Here is a 22,370-nt window from a genome sequence, read left to right on the forward strand (position 1 = left end):
GTGTTTTAATCTCCTCAGAGTCTACGAAATCACTCCGCGTGAAAAACACTTGCTGTCAATCTCGTCATGGTCAGTCCTAGGGATGTCGTAATATCGATCGATTAATCGAGTAATCGATTAATAACCCAGATAATCGAGTAATATTTAATCGAATAGCTTAAAACTAATAATCGATTATTGAGCTAATCGAATAATTTAAAAAATCCCATATTAATAATCGAACGAATAATCGAGTAATCGATTAATAACCCAGATAATCGAATAAATTTCAATCGATTAGTTTCAAAATTATACTCGATTATTGAATAATCGAGTAATTCGAAATTTCCGACATCCCTAAGTCAGTCCGCCAGTGCTGCCATAACAATTACAACAAACAAAAGCGCTAGTTGAAATAACTAACTTTATTATTTAATTTAAAGTTAATAAATTTAAAGTTAATAAATTTAAAGTACTAGAATTGAAAACTTTAACTAAAGTTCGTTCATTTAAAATAATTTTCCAAATTGAATTTACCGTGAAATTATTTGTCAAGAAATTGACAGGAACGCACAAGTAAAAAATATAATATAATATTTTTATCAAAATATTGATTGAAACAAATTAATCCACTAATAAAAATTCGTTATCTTGTTTTGTAGCAGTAAAGCAGTTAGTAAATTTAATAATTGAATAATATAATATAAAACGAAATAAAAATAGTATCAAAAATTACCTTGCAAATTAATTCGAAAGAAATCATTGCAAAAATATATTATTATTACAAACAAAAACGCTAGATTAAAAAACTAAATTTAAGTTAATTTATTTAATGTTAGTAAATTAAAAGCACTAGAATTATAAACTTTAACTCAAGTTCGTTCATTTAAAATAATTTTTCAAATTGAATTTATCGTGAAATTATTTGTCAAGAAATTGACAGGAACGCACAAGTAAAAAACATGTAATATTTTTATCAAAATATTGATTAAAACAAACTAATCCATTATCTTGTTTTGTAGCATTAAGCAGCAATATTTGCAATATCATACCAGTTTTTTGACACTTTTTCAATAGCAAAATTCGTTCTGTGAAACCCAAATTTGATCATTTTTACAATTTTTTTCTCTTCGTGTAGAAAGTATTTCAAACGTTTGCCATTCCAGGTCTCTGTACATTCACGATAAGTCTCGCAAATGTCGATAAGTCAAGTCGCTACGCGAATGAGTTTGTGAATTCTTATGTCAAATTTCGTATCAAATGCACTAAACAACAAATCGCTAGCGATATAACATCTTGTAACAATATCCTATCCGGTTCTAGATTATCATAATTAAATACCTTATTGAACTTACTACTTTCTCAAAAATATTCTGAAAAATGATGATTGAATAAGCATGCACAGATATTCTATTGTAAGGCTTTATAACACTTAATTTTAAAATTCTTCTCAAATAGTTATTAATTATTCATGATGGCCCAAGAAAGAACTCCTCAGGCGAAAAACTCAGTGTATAGAATGAAAGCCACTCACGTTAGACAGCTGAATATTTTCCTCATCGTGTTAAACCAAAATTGAAACGATCGGAACTGAAAGTTGGCCTTCAAAATATCTGCGTATTTCGATTATTTAGAATTCAGGTGTTTGTTTGTGGAAGCGAAAATAAAAAAAGTGTGTTCAATAACCGGTAATTGCGCCTTGAAAAAATACACAAAATGCCTGCGAAAGAACGAAACATTGCCATGATGGGTTACCGATCCGTAGGTGGGTACGATATTTGCCTCAATGTGGGGCAGCCTTTAATTGCGAAGTTGGAATTTACGCAGCTTAATCTGTCATGTTCATCTGATGTCGTACCAATAAAATCATAAATGATTAGATCATAACCATTCCGTTGGCATGTTTGTTTTTGTATATGTCTTTGTTATCAGTGAATTGGCAAAAAAAAAAATGGGAAGTGATAAGTCCAACAGAGGTTACTCAAGTTAATCAGTTCTTCTCGATCTCGAGAATCCTTTTTTTCACATAGGAATATTGAAAACGGTTTCAGTTTCACAAATACTGTTCCGTTTGTGAAATGAAGATCACTTGGAATAAGTGCTAAGTGGAAGCCTAAATAAATCCGCACGTCCCAGATATCAGCAAATTTAATTTTTGTTGTCGAACCCTCATGAGTTATTTGTCGATAACGTTCATCAGCTGATTATTTGTACATGTAATGTTAATTCGTTTATACTTTGATCTCAATTGCAGGAAAATCATCGCTCAGTATTCAGTTTGTGGAAGGACAATTTGTAGATTCATACGATCCGACTATTGAAAACAGTAAGTATCTCACAATAGTATAAGTCAAATGTTTTCCGAGTTTACAATGCATTCGCGAACTAATTGCGACTTGGCTTCCAACTATTCTTAAATTACAAACAAAGGCATTTCGATAAAGTCATTATCTACAATAATCTTAAATTAGAGGTTAACTAATTATTAATTCAACTAAATGTGCTCTTTATAATGAGTTTCATTTTGATTTTAGTATATCTCAAACTCGAGCTTTTGGTAGTATTGTTAGGGGTAGTACAGCAAAATGAGTTGTGGCATGATGATAATCTTGATAAAACTGTAGCATTTGACAAGACTCAAAAGTGACATTTTTTTTCAAATTCCAGGAAGATTCCGTTAATTTGCTAATACGTGTTGGATTTTTTTTTTGTAGCATTCACCAAAATTACACGCGTCAATTCAACAGATTACGAAGTAAAACTTGTTGACACAGCAGGTCAGGATGAGTACAGTATATTCCCTGCCCAATACAGCATGGACTTTCACGGTTATGTCCTAGTATACTCTATCACCAGTCAAAAGTCGTTTGAGGTGATTCAGATTATCTACGAGAAGTTACTCGACGTCATGGGGAAGGCCTAGTAAGTTAAAACTGCAAACTTTTCCTCCCGTAAGTAATTGAATTAATTTATTTTTTAGCGTTCCAGTTGTACTAGTAGGAAATAAGACCGATCTGCACCAGGAGCGCGCTGTCACGACGGAAGAGGGCAGGAAGCTAGCGGAATCCTGGAAGGCACAGTTTCTGGAAACATCCGCCAAGCAAAATGAGGTATATTTGACATTAATGTTTCTTCCCCATGACAGTTTGATTAAAAAAATCTAATAATTCTATTGAAATTGCAAATAGGTTTAAAATTTACATTTTGACACAAATGTGCAAGATCTTATAAGCCGGTTGTCGTATGTTCGAATTCTGACCTGGAAAGATTCTACTAAACCATACTCTTGATTGCTTGACGGCATCTAGTATAGTAAATTCAGAACAAATGTTTTCATGTACACAAAAAATTATACAGAACTTTGTTTTGCCCGTATATCAGCACCTTTTTGTAGACGATATTCGACATAACAAAGAATTTATTGTAAACAAATTACCGTCATTGTTACTGTGCAGTGAGCTCTAGTAAATTTTTCGGGTATCAAACGTTTTTGTTCGCTGTCAATTCATCTCATTCCACTACTAAGCGTCGTCGCGAATGTGGATACTAACCCACCAATTCACTATGTTCAGGGCGGAAACAAGTTGATAACTGTAATCTAAATCTCGATATCAACCTCAGTCGCCTCATAGTTTCTAACTCTTCTTCACCAAAAATCAAAGGATTACCGAAGGTTCAAAAACCTGCTGAAGAAATAAGGGAAATATTTTTTTCAGTGGGAGCCCCTAGCCAAACAAAATTCCAAATTGCTAATAAAACAACTCAAATCTATGCCAAATAATTTTTCAGTAGATCAGTTCCTAATACGCAAGAGTTCGCTACTCAGGAATCAGAACTCCGGTGAATTATAAGATGATGAAATAATGTAAATGTAAACCAAAGTAAGTCCTAACCTAACTCGGCTTTGCATGGATGTAAGTTATTTCAAATTCAGTGGTTAATTTTATATACAACGCCGATGGATAGTTCGTTCTCCCTATTTTTATGCGAATTATGGCAAACTTCTTTAAAAAAAACGGAATAATACCTACTCGCTGATGGAGTTGATATTAGATGCCTTTCATGCAGTCCACCTGGGTTCGATTCCCAACACCGCAGGCGAATGACCGTAAGGCAAATGACCTCGAAACAAAAAAAAAACAATTTACAAAACAAAAAGCAATAAATTCACTTATGAGAAAGAAGAAAAAGAAAAACCTGTTTTAATCCACCTAGTGATGTAATTGGTGCCTTTCTCATTTCAATCAAACTATCATATATAATGCTGTGGCATTCTTCAAAATAAATTTCTTCGATTCTTAAAACCGAAATCGGTTTGTTTGAATGTCTACAGATAAAAACTATCAATTGGAGAAGATTTGAGGTCGATTTAGAAAACTTTTTACGGTTTTCGCTCTTTTCAGCGATGGTATAAAATTTTTAGCACACTTTACCCTATATTTCTGGATCCGGAAATCGGATTCGGATGAAATTCAAGAATTCCGTATCGGACCACAGGACCTTTCATTTGAACCTAAGTTTGTGAAAATCGGTAGCGCCATCTATGAAAAAAGTTAGAACACATATTTTCATTTTTTTTGCACATTTTACCCCATAACTCCGGAACCGAAATTCGGATCCAAATAATATTCAGGAATTTTGTATGGGATCACAAGACCTTTCATTTGAATCTAAGTTTGTGAAAATCGGTTCTACCATCTCCGAAAAAAGTCCCCATAAATCCGGAACCGGAAGTCGGATCCAAATAATATTCAGGAATTTTTTATGGGACCACAAGAGGTTTCATTTGAATTTACAAAACAGCAGAGAGTTATGGAAAAATTCTCAAACAGTTGATAAAGCCTACACATGGTGCATCCCAAGTAACAATTTTTGTTACGCTAGCTTGTTTGTGACTAGTTTGCAACCAGATATTTGAGTGATTGTTACTAACATCTAACCACTTGCATGACTCAAAAAGCGCAGTTTCTACTAGTTGTTAAGTTGCCATACTGTAATAACTTATCTTTTCATAACTTGAAAATAACTTGTTTTCAAGTAAACTAGTTGAAATTTAGTCACCATCGACATTATAAACATTGAATGAATCCAGAATACTTTTCTATCATCAATAAAAAAGCAGAAGAGTACTTTAAATCACAAACTTGATACAAGGTAAAAATTTCACAACGATTTTAAAACTGTCGAGCGGAATTCAATTCTACTTAACTGTTTTTTATGCGCCTTCAATCAAAATCTGATTATGAAGATATAAAAAATAAACAACAAAATAACGCTATGTTGAGAATGCTAAAAATTATTCCAAGTGGAGTGATTTTTCATCATTTTTAATTCATATATCATGAGAATTATAAAATTATCACAAGCGATGTTCAATCCCTATATTATTTTCTTCGTGTTTATGACAGTGCATAGAACAAAAATGACTATTCTGCCTTTCACTATTTTCGGCAAAAAGTAGTTTTGAATAAAGTAATATCCTGGTTTTATTTATGTTTCATACACTTCTTGAGACTCCATATTGTGTTCGTCATATTCAAGCCAACAAAGGTTGTTTTGTTTGCATTTTCGTTACCATAACGTTGGGAAAACCTACCGATAACTATCTGAATCAATGAAGAAATTATATGTTATAATCTTATAATATCTAAGTTATCACTACATCAATTCACAGTAACGATGTACATTTACGCTTACGCATTTATAATGGTTCCGCAACGGAAAATAAACCTTTTTGCAACTAGTATCTAAAAGCATAGTTGTGATTAAAGATATGTTAGAATCAAGTAACGATAACTTACAAATGATAGTTAGTTCAATATTTACGTTATAAAGAAACACTGCTGTCACCTTGTTTTAACCAGCATAACATAAAAAAAAACATCAGTCGGTGTTGAACAGTCGTTCGCACCGCACGCGTATAGCTCTTGGCTCCTGGAATTTTTTTCTGGCTACCTAGAGTTGCATTGATTCAAGGCTTCAGTCTTTTTCAAGGCTACCTGAATCACTAACTAAGTGATACAAAGAGTGATATTAGAGTGACTAAGTGATACAAAGAGTGATATTAGAGTGACTAAGAAATTAATCAGCCTTTTTTAAGGCTAGCTAGGAGTCTAATCGAAGACTAATTTAGCCTAGTTAATTTAATTTAAAATTTCATTAATTTCAAAAATGCCTGCGTCCAACCGGAAAGGCAACAAGCCTAAGGCTAAAAATAATTCAATACGGAATAAATCACAATCCGTTATTCAACATTTTTCTAATAACATTCACGATCTTATAGAATCTGAATGTAAAAATAAAAGACAACGGACGGATTTCCCTTCCGTTGATCCTATGCCGTCTAACAATATTTACGAGATTCTTCCTGAATCCGATTGTAGCGACATAGAAGAAAATTCTTCAAAAATTCCCAAAATGGACGCTTGTCGTTCTGGGAAGAAACATCAATCTATGCCACCAGTGACGGTGATGATTTCCGACTTCAAAGCATTCCGTACTGAGCTTTCTACTTTTCTCCCGGAAGTAAAAGTCTCATTTCAAATCGGACGAAGAGGAGAATGTCGAGTCTTGGTGGATGGATTGGAAGATTACGAACGTCTTATTCGATATTTGTCCGAAAAACTTAATAAATTTTATTCATATGATATAAAATCAGACAGACCCTTCAAGGCTGTCTTGAAAGGATTATCAAATGATCAAAGTATTGATGAAATTAAAAATGAAATAAAAGAATTGCTTGGTTTTGCCCCTTCCCAAGTAATACTTATGAAAAAAAAGAGCGAATGGTACTTCTAAACCACGCTCTGGAATTTCCCATGAACTTTACCTAATACACTTCAATCGAAGTGATGTAAACAATTTGAAAACTTTAGAAAAAGTACGTTTCATTTCCCACATTAAAATTCATTGGGAACATTATAAACGGCATAATCGTATTGCAAACTTAACGCAATGTCGTCGTTGCCAAGGCTTCGGCCATGGAACCAAAAATTGTCATATGGATATACGGTGTTTGAATTGTGGTAAATCGCATTCGAAAGACGTTTGTCCAATGAATGAAACCACTGATAAATTTTCATGTTCAAATTGCAATGGAAATCATAAATCCAATTATTTGAAATGTCCTGTCAGGGAAAAAATTTTAAACGCTCGTTCGCTTAGACAACAAGTCAAATCAACGACCTTAAATTTACAGAACATACCTGAAAATTCTTCTAAGGCATCTGCCAATTCGTCTTCTAACGAAAACAATTTATTGACAGGTAGATCGACCTCGTCATCATCTTCTTCTAATGTCAGTTATGCTGGTATATTAGGTAGAAATCTATCTCCTATTTCTTCTAATGTAAATAATCAAAACACAGGACCGCCTTGCAGTTCTTCTTCTAACGAAAACAATTTATTAATAGGTAGACCGGCCAAATCATCTTCTTCTAATGGCAGTCTACCTACAAATATTCGCTTCTTTAAATGAAGTCGATTTAGGCGATATAACTGAAAATAAAATGATCTACCTACAAGATCAACTTTTTCAAATGATCATCCAAATGAATTCGACTTCATCACTTTTTGAAGCATTTCAAATCGGATGGAAATTTGCAAATAATATTATAATGAATTTAAAATTTAACAGTGATGTTAAATAATTATTTGAATATTTTAAATTGGAATGCTCGATCTTTGAAATCGAGCGAAGATGAATTTTATAATTTTCTCAAAGTTCACAAAATTCATATTGCCATTGTGACAGAAACTTTTCTTAAACCAAATGTAAAATTGAAAAGTAATCCACATTATGTGGTTCATCGATTTGACAGGTTTACTGGAATTGGTGGTGGAGTTGCCATTTTTGTCCAACGGCAAATTAAACATCGAATTTTACCTTCTTTCAATACTAAAGTTATTGAAAGCTTGGGAATCGAAGTTGAAACCATTCATGGAATTTATTTCATCGCTGGAGCATATTTGCCATTCCAATGCACCGGCGAACAATTAAATTTCTTTAAAGGCGATTTGCAAAAACTTACAAGATATCGATCGAAATTTTTCGTAATAGGGGACTTAAATGCTAAGCATGTCCAGTGGAATTGTAGGCAAAATAACAGTAATGGTAAAATACTTCATAATCAACTCTCAGCTGGTTACTTTACAGTTCTTCATCCCAGTAATCCTACTTGTTTCTCTTCCGTGAAAAACCCGTCTACAATTGATCTGGTTCTAACAGATCAAAGTCACATTTGTAGTGAACCGATTACTCATGCTGATTTTGACTCAGATCATCTTCCTGTAACATTCAGACTTTCCAACGAAGCTATAATTAATCCAATTAGTTCTATTTTCAACTATCATAGAGCTAATTGGTTGGATTACAGATCTCACATTGAAAATCATGTGGATCATGAAACTATTTTAGAAAATTCTGCGGACATCGACACAGCAATTGATAATTTGAATCATTATATTATCGAAGCTAGAAATCTTTCAGTTCCCAAAGCTCAAACTAAATTAAATTCTCCTATCATCGATGACAATCTTCAACTGCTCATTCGGTTGAAGAATGTTCGTCGACGACAATATCAACGTTCTCGTGATCCTGCTATGAAAAACATAGTTAAGGATTTACAAAAAGAAATTAAACATAGATTTACTCTTTTGCGAAATGAAAATTTCGCTAAAGAAGTTGAACAAATTAAACCATATTCTAAACCTTTCTGGAAACTTTCTAAGGTTCTTAAGAAACCTCAGAAACCAATTCCTGCTCTCAAGGAAGGAAATCAAATACTTCTTACAAATGGTGAAAAAGCTCAAAAGCTAGCTCAGCAGTTCGAGAGTGTCCACAATTTTAATTTAAACGTTGTGAGTCCTATTGAAAATGAAGTCTCACTGAAGTATGATCATATTTCAACCCAAGTGTTATCACACGATGACATTATTGAGACGAATTTTGATGAAATTAAATCAATTATTAGGAAACTCAAAAACATGAAGGCTCCTGGTAATGATGGAATTTTTAATATTCTTATTAAAAATCTTCCCGATGTTGCCTTGAGACTCCTGGTTAAAATTTTCAACAAGTGTTTTTCATTAGCTTACTTCCCAAAAAGATGGAAAAACGCTAAAGTAATTCCTATCCTAAAACCTGATAAAAACCCAGCAGAAACATCAAGTTATCGCCCAATTAGCTTACTTTCTTCTATCAGTAAACTTTTTGAAAAAATTATCTTGTTAAGAATGATGACTCATATAAATGAGAATTCAATTTTTTTACCAGAGCAGTTTGGATTTCGTCATGAACATTCAACTACTCATCAACTTGTCAGAGTAACGAACATGATAAAATCAAATAAATCTTCTGGGTTATCCACTGGAGTTGCTCTTCTAGACATAGAAAAAGCATTTGACAGTGTTTGGCACAAAGGTTTAATAGCAAAAATGTCTGATTTCCAGTTTCCTATTTATTTGATCAAAATGATTCAAAATTATTTAACTGATCGTACTCTTCAGGTTAGCTATCAGAATTGTAAATCTGAATTGCTACCCGTACGAGCCGGTGTTCCGCAGGGTTCGAGTGTAGCTCCAATCTTGTATAATATTTTCACTTCTGATCTTCCAAATCTACCCGTTGGTTGTCAGAAATCGCTATTCTGTGACGACACAAGTCTGTTAGCCACAGGTAGAAATCTAAGAGTGATCTGCAGTCGCCTACAAAGAAGTTTAAATATTTTCAGTGATTATCTGTCAAAATGGAAAATTAAACCAAATGCAGCAAAAACGCAATTAATTATCTTTCCTCACAAGCCAAGAGCTTCTTTTCTTAAACCAAACAATAATCACATTCTCAAATTGAATGGCTTGGAATTGACATGGTCTGATCAAGCTAAATACTTAGGTTTAACGTATGACAAAAAACTCACTTTCAAGGATCACATTGAAGGAATCCAGGCAAAGTGTAATAAATATATTAAATGTTTATATCCTCTTATAAACAGAAATTCTAAGCTCTGTCTAAAAAACAAATTGTTAATTTATAAACAAATTTTCAGACCAGCCATGCTTTATGCGGTACCAATTTGGTCAAGCTGTTGTTCCACCAGGAAGAAAACGCTTCAAAGGATTCAGAATAAAATTCTGAAAATGATTCTGAAGCGTCCTCCCTGGTTTAGTACAAATGAGTTACACAGACTCACAAATATAGAACCATTAGATGTAATGTCACATAATATTATAAGCAAATTCCGACAAAAATCGATGCAATCTTCAATTGAATCGATTCGCTCTCTGTATTAGTTAGTAAGTTAGTATATAAGTTCCTTTTCCCCATTACACAATACAAGTAGGTTTAGAATTTTCCCTACACAAAAATCTCAGAATTGCGGAAGCAAATGATGTCTTCATGGTAATAACCAAATCATATATATATATAACAGGGCTGAAAAGTCACCACTTGTGGCTGAACACCCAATTTAAATCTTAATAATTTAATTTTAACTCATATTCCAATAAATAGTTATTTAAAAAAAAAAAAAAACATAAAAAAACATGTTTGTGCTCTTGTTGCAACAAAGTTGGGCTAGGTGGTATCAGAATTAGTTACGGGTTGCTAATATTGAAGTCAAATAAACTTATTTTCAACTAGTAGCTAGAAGCATTGTTGTGATTAAAGATATGTTTGGATTAAGTAACGATAGCTTATAATTTTAAATTAATTCAATATGACTAAAAGATGTGGTGATTTGAAACCTAAATAACTATTTCGAAACTAGTTATGTTATGAAGAAACATTTCTGTCACCATGTTTTAACCAGTATAACATAAAAACATATTCGTGCTCTTGTTGCAACATAGTTTGGACTTTGTCGTATCAGAACTAGTTGCGGATTGCTACTTGGGATCGAAAACCATAACTTTTAACGGTATAGAAGAGCACACAGAACAAATTATATCTGAAAATTTCAACAGTTATTTCATAAATAGTGTTCAGCAGATCAATCAAAGTATTGAATTGGTAGGTGAACCTGTTTAAATAACACAGCCGATGAATAACTATTGTAGACTTGATGAATTTCAACCAATCACTTTTGAACAATTGAAAAATATTTGTTTTAATTTGAGAAAATCAACTGGTATTGTCAATGTAAACTCAAAAGTGAAACAGGATTGCTTTCATGTTATCGGACACGATCTACTGGATTTGGCAAATGAATTATTGTACACGGGGCACGAGCCAAAAGTGTGGAAAGAATCTCTGGTGGTTCCTGTCCCCACGGTTCAGGAATCAGAGCAAATTGGCTCAAATGGGACGTTCCCCTTGATATTTGGACATTTGTGCCTGTGTCCCCAAGGTTACTGGAACGGATAAAGCCGAGGAGTACCGTCCCATTAACATGTTGCACATGCTGGAAAAAAATCTGGAACTTGTTGTTAAAGATCAGCTGATTAACTATTTGAACTCTAACAGTTTGCTAATACCGGAACAATCGGGATATCGTAAGGGTCACTTGTGAAACCGCTTTGAACCTAGTATTGGCAAAATGGAAGAAGAAAATCGAAGCCAAAGAGAGTATTTTTGCTGTGTTCATGGATTTGAATAGAGCCTTTGAAACAATTTCAAGGTTATTTATTCTGTGAGCACCGGTCATGACGCCAATGTGAAAATTGATGATGAAACTATTGATCGCGTTAGAGAAATGAAGTATCTTGGAGTCATAATTGATGAAAAGTTAACATTCAAATCTCATATTGATGACGTTCAAGAAGATTGCCAAAAAGTACGGTGTATTGTGTCGTTTGAGAAATAACCTAGCGATCCATAGTAAGATTCTTTTGTATAAAACAGTCATTTCACCACACATTGATCTTGGGATTACAGCGACTGCAAAATAAAATCATGCGATTAATTCTAAAATGTAGTAGATCCTCAGATTTTCTACTGAACAAATTACGATGGCTTTCAGTGAAACAGAGAATTTACTACTTAACCATGGTATTTATTTTCAAGATCTTGAATGGCATGCTGCCTCGATATTTGTGTGGTCGAATTGAAAGAAGAACTGATTTGCATAAGTACAATACTAGAAACGCATGGCCTTCCAATTTAAGTGGACTGTATAAAATTTCGGTAAATCGAATTAAAAATGCGCAGCGTTCTGTTTCCACGTCATTACGACGGTAGCATTATTTTTACTCTGAGTGAAAATTGCTCTACAAGGTAGAGCGCATGTAAAGCAAAAAAGTGAAGAGCAAAGAAGAGCAAATAAACAAAGGTTTTCAAATACAGATGGGAACATATTATTCATGGTTCATCCATCATCCCCCGCGTTGAAATGACACATTTCAATCCTCTAATATCTCCTCTCTGTCCAACGGTAGTAGTGATATCTCCGTAACGCCTCGTTTGCATTCACCCTTGGCGGTGCGTATAGTAACGACGCGAACAATTTTATCGTCTCCGGGGTGTGTCCTTATGATTCTACCGAGCGGCCACTGCATCGGTGGAACGTTAGGATTATTGATAAGCACTAAAGCTCCTGGCCTAATTTTGGTGATCTTGTACCACTTCTGGCGATTCTGCATCTCCGGTAAATACTCTGCAAGCCACCTTTTCCAAAAGTGCTGTTGGATGACTTGCACTAACTGCCAACGTGACAGCGTCGAAAGTTTCAGATTGATGTACGAAGGCTCAGGAATCGATTGCATTTGTCGTCCAACAAGGAAATGTGCAGGAGTAACAGCTGTTAAATCGTTTGGATCATCGGAACAGGGCGTCAACGGTCTCGAGTTGAGCACTGCTTCGATCTGAACTAGCACAGTACTTCCTCAAAAATTAGTTTATTGCTGCCGACGACTCTTTTTAGATGGTATTTGACCGATTTTACCCCCGACTCCCAAATTCCACCGAAGTGTGGACTTCTCGGAGGAATGAAACTCCAGCTAATCGATTGACTTCCACAAAACTCTGTCAGTTGCTTAGCGTGTTCATCAGTAGCAAACAGTTTTCCTAACTGTTCCAACTCAGCTTCTGCTCCGATGAAGTTTGTCGCATTGTCTGAGTAGATTTTGCTCACCGGTCCTCGTCGTCCAGTGAAGCGCCTCAAGCTCTAGGTGAATGGCGCGTGTACTGAGGCACACGAACAGACATACATATCCCTTGGTAATCATCGGTTTACGTGCTTGTGTAAGTGCTCTAATGAAAAACGGTCCCGCATAATCAACGCCGTTTTTATCGGATTCGCTCGAAAGCAAGTGATACACTGTCTAATTACCTTTCGTATTACGTTCTTAGCTTGCAGTGGCCAGAATCGTCGGCGTACGATTGCAAGTAAAGCCCTTTGTCCTGCGTGTAAGTTGTTCTGGTGCTCGTGACGTATCAACAACTCGGTGAATGGGTGTTTTGCTGGTAGTAGCATTTGATGGCGACTGTCGTATGGGATGAACCCCTTCTTCACACGGCCACCAACTCGCAGAATTCCATCGACTGGATCAATAAACGGATGAAGACATCGGAAGCGATGTGTTTCACCTTCCCTTATCGCACGTAATTCCGGCAGGAACGCTTCCCTTTGCACGCATCGTACTATCAATTTCAAAGCTTCTTCGTGTTCATTAACTGTCGGGGACCCCTTTGTCAACATCTCCCGTCCAGAAAGTATATAATGTGAGAATCGAATCACCAAAATCATACATCGTTGCAATCGATTGAAAGAACCAATTCGGTCAACTAACGGTAGCCTTACAGGGGGGACAATAAGTGCTAAACATGTTCGCATTTCAGGTAGATATTCATCTTGCAGAGGTGGCGGTTGTATAACCCTTACTGTGTCTTGGTTTAACTGAGTTGGTCCATTCCTGTGGATAAGATTCTGAGGCATTTCACCTCTCGATATTATGTCGGCAGGATTATCGAATGAGGAAATATACTGCCATTGATATTCCCGGGTTAGTTTTTGAATTTCAATCACTCGGTTCGCTACGTATAATTGTAAATCAGATGTCGATTTCCGAATCCAGCATAGTACGATTTGTGAATCGCTCCACAGCGTAACACGATCAAATTTGATACTGACCGAATTGATTACCTTCGCTACCTCTCGGGATAAAAGCAGAGCAGCAAGGAGTTCGGCTCGCGGAGTAGTTATTGGTTTCAGTTTTCCTGTCTTCTTGGGTAAAATCCTCGATCTGCTGCATATAAGCTTCATCGTGACAGTGCCATTCGGATGAATGAGACGCGTATACAAGCACGCCCCATACGCTTGGTCTGACGCATCGGAAAACCCGTGGAGTTCCACGAGATTCGGTCCATCACTGAATATCCATCTCGGTATCTCTAGGTCATTCAATTTTGGTAGTTGAGATCGGAATTCACGCCACCTTGCAGTGAGAACATCGGGGATGGGATCATCCCAGCCAAGATTCAGTAGACCGATTTCTCGAAAAATCAATTTCGCTGATGTCACAACCGGTCCGCCTAAACCCAGAGGATCGAAGAATTTTGCTATTTCACTAAGCACCTTCTTGCGAGTTACTGTCTGGATTGGTTCTTCAAGTAGCTGAATCCGAAATGAGAACCAGTCGAGAGGAGCATTCCACACTACTCCAAGAGTTTTTACAATTTCCATATTAAATGCATCTTCAACGTCGAAAGTAGTACCACAGAGGTGTTTCGGAATTTCCTGTAGGATGGTGGGATCATTTGAGCACCACTTATGTGCATTGAAGCCACCACGCTTAAGTAAACTCAACAGTTCTTGACACAATGACTGTGCCCCTTCGATTGTATGCGCTCCGCAGAGGGCATCATCAATGTAAAATGATTTCCTTAGTACGGGTGCAGCAAGTGGAAACTCCTTCCTTTCGTCATCGGCTAGCTGAGAGAGTGCCATCGTTGCATGAAACGGCGATGAAGCCAATCCGTATGTCACCGTGAGCAGTTCAAAGATCTTTAAAGGTTGTGAGCGATCATCCCTCCATAGTATGCGCTGAAAAGGCGTATCTTCAGAATTCATCAAAACTTGCCTGAACATTTTCGATATATCGACTGTAAACACGAATCGATAGCAGCGAAAATTCAGTAGTATAGATGTCAAATCGCTTTGAACGATTGGGCCAATCATGAGTGTATCATTGATAGACACTCCTGTCGAAGTTTTTGCCGAACCATCAAATACGACCCGCAGCCTAGTTGTGGCGCTATCTGGTCGCAACACACAATGATGTGGTAAATAGTATGCTGATCCTGGACATTCGTTCGGGTTTATTTCAATGCATTTCATGTGTCCGAGTTTCTCGTACTCACGAAGGAATGTGGTATACTCAGCCTTCAAATCAGGGGATTGATCCAAGTGTCGTTCGAGAGATAAAAATCGTCGGGTTGCCATCTGAAGTGAACTTCACAGTTCGTTCTTCCGCTCGTTAAAGGGAAGACGGACTACAAACCGTCCGGATGTTGTTCGTTGGTGAGTGTTCTTGAAATGTTGTATACAATCATCAGTAGTCGCAGTAGACGTTCGCTGTAATTCTTCGGCACATTCGATCTCCCAAAATCGTTTAAGTAGGTTACTGAAATCATTCTGATCAACGACGTTACAAAATGTGCGCGCAATGACCGGTGTGTGTTCAGGTATCACACCTCCGACCACCCAACCTAATTCAGTGCTTCTAATCGAAGGAAGGTTTTCAGCAAGAGTAATTCTTTTTGATTTGATCAAGTCCCAGAAAATTTCTGCTCCTAGCAGCATATCAATCCGACCACGTTTATTTAAGTTAGGGTCCGCAAACGCAATGTGCGTTGGAAGGTTCCAGTTTGTCACGTCGATCGATGTTTCCGGCATATCGCTTGTAATCTTCGGGGTTATTAACAATTCAAGTTCGGTTGAATAATTTGTAACTCGAGACTTAATCCTTGTGCGTACTACTTTGCGAATCTTTGTTGTGCCGCTGACTTGATAATTCGCATAGTGATTCTGAAGCGCCAGTTGTGCGTTCTGCAAGAATGGAGAATGCCATCATTGCCCTAGACTAAAACAACTGCGGTCGTGAGTAGAGTTTGCCTCTCCGATTGATTAGACGATGCACAGAGTACCACATTTTGTTGTTTTGTTACCAGCTCAACGGTAGGAGCACCATCTGTTGCTGGTTCTGTTCGAGAACCTCCTTCTGATTTTTTCTGCGGGGCAAGTGATGGGTTTACAGCTGTCTCTGTCTTTGTTTCTTCCGGATGCAGTAACGTGTGGTGCTTTTTGTTGCACTTACGACATGTACTCATCGATGAACAATCGGCAGTGCGATGTCCTCTTCCCAGGGAGTTAAAACAAGATCCAGACTTTCGAAGCAATCCATATTTATCACTGATACTCTTCTTCTTGAATTCTTCGCACTTATAGAGTTCATGAGAATTGTTGCACATTGCACACTTTTGTTCATTCGAAACCACTAATGTCTTTGATTTATTCATCGGCCGAACAGCCTTTGTATTTTCCACTTTAACACTGTTTGTGTCCACTTTTTCCATAACTCTGCATCGTTGTTTCAGGAACTCAATAGTGTTCGAATAGGATGCCAACTCTCCTGGGCCTTGTTTCGTTTCCCAAACTTTTCGCGTATCACGATCCATTTTCGATGCTAACTGATTGATCAGCATTTGTTCTCCCAAACCGTCAACAGCGAGCTCAAGGTTTTCCAATGCCTGGACATTTTTGACACAAACGTCAACCATCCTGCGAAGTTCGATTGAACTATCTTTCGAGATTTTTGGTAGAGAGAAGATAGCATCGATGTGTTTATCGATTATCAAGCGTTTATCTTCAAATCGATCAATCAAAATCGCCCAGGCAGCGTCATAATCACCGTTATTGATGACATCTTGGTCGATTATTCCAGCTGCTTTTCCAACAAGGGCGTTTCTAAGATGGTACAATTTTATTTCTGGTGATTCTGTAGCGTATCGTGCCATAACGGTCTGAAACATGGCTTTGAATGAATACCATGCTTCGTACGTTCCATCAAAAGTGGGCAATGGAACTGTCAACGGCGGAATGAACTGCTGTGGTGCAACGACAGGAACCATCGGTCCAACCACATTTCCAAAAGCCGAAGGGCCTGGTTGTATCTGTGGTTTTGGCATTAAATCTTCTAGTAGAATGTTCAGCTGAATCGTAAGCTCGCTATGAAGAGTTTCGAACTCAACATAGTGATTTTCTTGTTCATGTCGTCGTTCATCAGAAAGGGGTAGAGCCAAGGGGAGAGTCGCTTAACACAAACTATATTGTGCCTCTAAAAAAACATGTGATATACTGTGAATCTAATGGCGTTTTTCATTGAAAAACACTGGTGGCGTGGATTGCTCTGGTTTTGCACTTTCGAGTAGAAATCGCAATAAAACACCGTCAGAGTGTTGCATTTCTGCTCGAAAGTGCAAAACCAGAGCAATCCACGCCACCAGTGTTTTTCAATGAAAAACGGCATAAGTGTGCCACTCTGTGTCCCATGAACAGCTACTTGTCAAAACTGAGCCCTTTGTGTGCCGCAACTGTGCAACTGTATGAAAACGAAAGTGCCAATATTGATAAATGCACCAACGCATTGTGTTAATGTGTGATTGGCACATTATTCTAGGCGTCCTCCCCTTGGGTAGAGTATATATTTGATTTTGAAATGCGTTGTACTCAATGTAACAATTCTCAACAGTCTTCGCATGTAACTTCAGGAAATGCACATTTCGAATGTTCGGGTTCGGTACGGCGTCACTATGCATAAGTGCTTTTTTCACTCGGGTCAGTTTTCCTTTTACTGCTCCTCTCTGATGAACGAGAGCTTTGAATGATTCTTCCATTACGCGTGTTTCTTTTTTCCTTTGTTGTAGTAAACGTTGATCACTAATCGACTGCAATGCGTCAGTTTCGGTTTCTTCCATTCACAAAGCAATTCGAACACGTTCGAACATGTTCGATCCAAATAGCATGTACACCATAAGCTCGAGATTAGCAGTCACGTACACCTAATCGTCGCAATTTTCCGATAAACTTTTCAGTATTTTCAAACTAGAATCGAGATTTTCCATAGAAAACTCGTCAAATTCCGAATTCCGGGCGTTCCGGTCAATACTTCAGATTGGGTAAGCCGTGAACACGTCGACAGCATACACACACTCGTTCGTTACAGCGTCCGATCGAATGTTTCTCTTTCGCGGCAGATTCAAGTTTTCCCGGTGGAAAACCCGTCAAGAACAGTCTCAAATCACTCCAAAAATATCCGGCTTCCTAAGGACCAAAAAGATTGCCTTCCAATTTAAGTGGACTGTATAAAATTTCGGTAAATCGAATTAAAAATGCGCAGCGTTCTGTTTCCACGTCATTACGACGGTAGCTTTATTTTTACTCTGAGTGAAAATTGCTCTACAAGGTAGAGCGCATGTAAAGCAAAAAAGTGAAGAGCAAAGAAGAGCAAATAAACAAAGGTTTTCAAATACAGGTGGGAACATATTATTCATGGTTCATCCAACGCATATGATGCTAGAACACCAAGCTTTCTGTTAGCCAGGTCGCAAAACTCATAATAAGTTTTTTCAATTCGATGCCAAGAGAAATCGAAAGCGCAACGACAATGGTGGAGTTCAAAAAGTTATGTATTTCACACATAAATTCCGCTTTGTAAGCAAATATTTAGTTATTTAGTTAGTTCAAGTTTTGTCGTGAATACGACTTACTTTACTATGTTCCTTTTCAAATTTTTACCTTGTACAAGAACGAATATAACTTAATCGCGAATATTTCTTGTTATATTTAACGCAGCAACACATTTTTTTCTTCATGCAGTCGGAAATATGGTCAGCAATTTATGATAAAATTTTCAGGGGTATGAGATCACCAGAAACAACTCAACTTTGGAGTTTTCTTAAATGATTGGTATAAACAAGCATTAAGGTGAAATTCAGTACCAAAGTAAGGCGCGCAAAATTTCAATCGCATTAATTAAACGAACCATCGCACAAAGCGTATCGTGCAAAACCGACAGTATATTTTCAGCAGTTGAGTGCAGTGGACTTTCGACATGTTTTGCCGGTAACTATGATCAATTTATAGTAAAATGCCAAACCGAAATTGATTCTCTCGCCTTTCAAATCGCTATACAATTTGTATTTTCGAGATGGGTTTGACAAGTAAGCTGCTGAAATTAATGTCATATTAACTCCCAACTTCAATTTAGAAATTCTAGATGGCTTAAAACGATTTGCTGTGGATTGAATTTGAACATTGCATTTTTTATTAAATCTCTCTTGTCCACTAAATTTTTTGCTCTCGTGAGCTCCGCCTTATAATTGTACTGTTACGATTTAGCAAGTGACACGTTGGAAGTTTGCAAAACTCACACAATCAATCAACTAGTATGTGCGATTATCGATATTAGAATGTGCCGAAAAAGCATGTCACTTTTATTCGTATTCACGGTATTCAGTAATGTCTCTGACATTACCCTCACACCTTTTTTAATTTTTTTAATTTTTTTTACGTATTACGAAGATTGTATTTTCTTTTTGCTTATTTATATTTTTGTGAGACGTATTAAGTTACTGTGTTCGGTATGATGATGATGGATTTTTAGTTTGTTTGCAAGTTAAAAATAATAAGCAGTCTGCAAACGTTTGAGCCTCGCGCCCGAAGCAGGTAGTGACTATTAGGAAAGCGAACTGGACTGGCCGAAAAGTCTTTGCATTTTGTGTGTTTAGTTTGCTCTTGATCTTGATCGATAATTTAAGGAACAGATTCGGGAAACTAATTGGGATCGACAGTTGTTGATGGAATTGGGCTTGGCTCTGCTCATCCGCAGTCTCATTACTCCATCGTAGCTTATGTGTGTAGCGATGAACTGGTCCGGCGGGAAGGGCCAGGTGAATTACTGTCTGATCTTTACCATATCGGGTTCGATTCCTGGTGTGATCAAGGATCTTCCCGGGTTGGAAATTTTCTCGATTAACCCTGGAGAGTAAATCCGAAATATTTGATTGTTATTTTGTGGTCAGTCGTTCTTTTGAAGAAGAATCTATACCTGCTAAATTATCATTTAGATAATTCGTTCTGCTCACACCTTTGTAGGGGTATGAGGTAGGACCATCATCATAAGTTTGTGAAAATCGGTTCAGCCATCTCCGAGAACAGTTAGTAAAAAAACACGTTACATACACACACACACGCGTGCGCTCACGCACACACATTTTGCGTACTCGAGGAACTGAATCGAATGGTATATGACACTCGGTTCAAAAGTCGGTTTTCACAGTGATTGCATAAACTTTCTATATGAGAAAGGCAAAAAAGATAGTTGATTTATATGATTTATTTTTCAGTCCGTGGCCGACATTTTCCATCTGTTGTTGCAACAAATCGAGCGCGACAATGGAAATACAAGTGAGAAGAGCAGTTGCACCATCTCCTGAATAGCCTGTGACCGCGAAACTAGACCGACTATCATCGCTCCTATTTTCCCAAATTACCACATACGCGATTACAGAACGTCATCGTCCTTCGACAGCTACAGCGTTACTATTCCAGTTCTGCGCACTACGTACTACCTTTATCAGCAAACCGGTGGCGAATCGCATCCTAAATCGTTGCAATCAAGAGAATAAATTTAAGCAATGTTTCAAGTATTTGAGTTTCACGAATCACTGGCAGTATTGTGGGAGGACAATTCGGAATGAATGCGGGATGGAACTTGTAATCTAGTTGCGTGTAAACTTGAGCCAGGCAGTTTCCAGTTGGACGTTACCTTAAACACACAAATACTGAACAGCTTTTCTTGGTAGTATCGAAAAGCAGATAGCTGGTTGGATGTTTGGGAATGATAATGAAGGCAATGTGGCGAGTATAGTTTTATATCATATTTTATCTGTCGGTAAACTCGTAGCAGTGTGCGGCGCTGCGAATGAATGTATAAGGATATTGTAAAAATATGAAAATTTATTTTAACCCATATTTCAAAACTTTGAATTGAGAAAGGATTCATATTGGCACATTTCAACTGTGTAGGAAACAAGAAAAATACTGAATGACAAAAAAAAGGTAACTTAAGTTACCTTAGGTTAAGTGAGTAGAACAAGACTTACACTTAGATAGAAAGATTTCACTGAGCATACAAGCCGGGGGCACAAACCGTTTAGAAGATTTTCTTCACAAATGTTTCATGTGCTATGTTTCGTGTGTCTTCATCTTCAAAACATGCACGAATGAGATGAGAGTGACGATTTGCGCTCATCGGAAATAGCAACTGAAAATAAAATATTCCTTTAGTGAAACCTTTACCCGATAAGGTGATATAGTTGAATTTGAAATTATTTTTACCCGATTAGATCTGGATACCTTTCCGAAGGCAAAAGTTGATGAATGTTGTGAACGCATGCCCTTTTGACACACCTAAACCTTATATCAAATCTAAATTATCAGTTCAGATCAAACCCGTTGAGAATAGCAAAATAAAAAAAACGACTTTCTCTAATCCACGAAGAAATATTGAGATATTCATTGTTCCACAATGAAAAGCCTATATAGATTGTAACTAACTTAAGTGATTTTCAATGCTCATCCTCTTCGGGTTTGACATTCAGAAAAACTTTTTGAAAAATAGTGATTTGTCACAAGATTAATAGATAGTCTGTAAGTGCCCGGACACGTGAAAGACTAGCCTCCCACCAGGAAGAATATGGTCAGAATTTGTGACGATAAAAATCTTGGTAGTAAATAAAAACCAGATCGATTGAGTCTTGACACACAAAAACGCTTCGATGTAATAAAGCGCAAAAAACGACTACTTTATGTATGTTTTTTTTCTCTTAGTGAAACAATAGAATCGTAGCACCGTAGTTTTTATTGAGATAAAATAGAACATTATTGCAGGAGAGACGCGAATGGGACAAACAAAACCAATCGGTGGAAATAACGATTTATTTATGTCAAAAAAAGTGAGTTGTTTGATTTACCTATATCACAAATTCTAGGGGATTCTCTGGCACTCTCTCCATCGTTACATTGATCAATGGCGTCAAATTGTCCAAAAGTACTTGCCAAATCGCGAATATGTTATTCGTAGGGGCAACAGCGGCTACAGATTTGATTGGGTATAATATGGTTTGCTTTCATTATTAGTGACCGAGTTTATCACATTTCGACATGGTTTTGTACGTTAGTATTTGATTCATGAGAAAACATAAAAAACCAGTGAATTTTTGTCGTGAATACGACCCTGTACAAGAATGGGCAGAACTTTATCGCGAATGTCTTTTGATGTACTTAACCCAACAAACGTATTTTTTCTACAAGCTATCGGAAATATGATCAGGAGTTTGTGATTGAATTTTCAACAGTGTTAGAAAACCATAAATAATTGAAAAACAAAGTTTT

At 36.8% G+C, this 22,370-nt stretch overlaps 1 protein-coding gene across 1 annotated transcript; it reads left to right on the forward strand.

The window, feature by feature from the left end:
* Positions 1–1,470: 1,470 nt before the first annotated feature.
* On the forward strand, positions 1,471–21,936 carry LOC131427010 (GTP-binding protein Rheb homolog). The gene is made up of 5 exons (XM_058589874.1): positions 1,471–1,744; positions 2,234–2,305; positions 2,694–2,901; positions 2,960–3,089; positions 20,321–21,936. The coding sequence occupies exons 1-5, from the start codon at positions 1,696–1,698 to the stop codon at positions 20,408–20,410; spliced, it is 549 nt and encodes a 182-aa protein (XP_058445857.1). The 5' UTR covers positions 1,471–1,695; the 3' UTR covers positions 20,411–21,936.
* The last annotated feature ends 434 nt before the right edge of the window (positions 21,937–22,370 follow it).

This window comes from Malaya genurostris, chromosome 2 (assembly GCF_030247185.1).
Source record: "Malaya genurostris strain Urasoe2022 chromosome 2, Malgen_1.1, whole genome shotgun sequence".
Classification (NCBI taxonomy): domain Eukaryota; kingdom Metazoa; phylum Arthropoda; class Insecta; order Diptera; family Culicidae; genus Malaya; species Malaya genurostris.

What these genes read in the sequence shown, in the direction of transcription:
- LOC131427010 (XM_058589874.1), top strand. Translation starts at nt 1,696, where the DNA reads ATGCCTGCGAAAGAACGAAACATTGCCATGATGGGTTACCGATCCGTA. An exon ending in GATGGGTTACCGATCCGTAG is followed by an intron (nt 1,745 to 2,233) that starts GTGGGTACGATA and finishes TCTCAATTGCAG; the next exon opens with GAAAATCATCGCTCAGTATT. An exon ending in GACGTCATGGGGAAGGCCTA is followed by an intron (nt 2,902 to 2,959) that starts GTAAGTTAAAAC and finishes TTTATTTTTTAG; the next exon opens with CGTTCCAGTTGTACTAGTAG.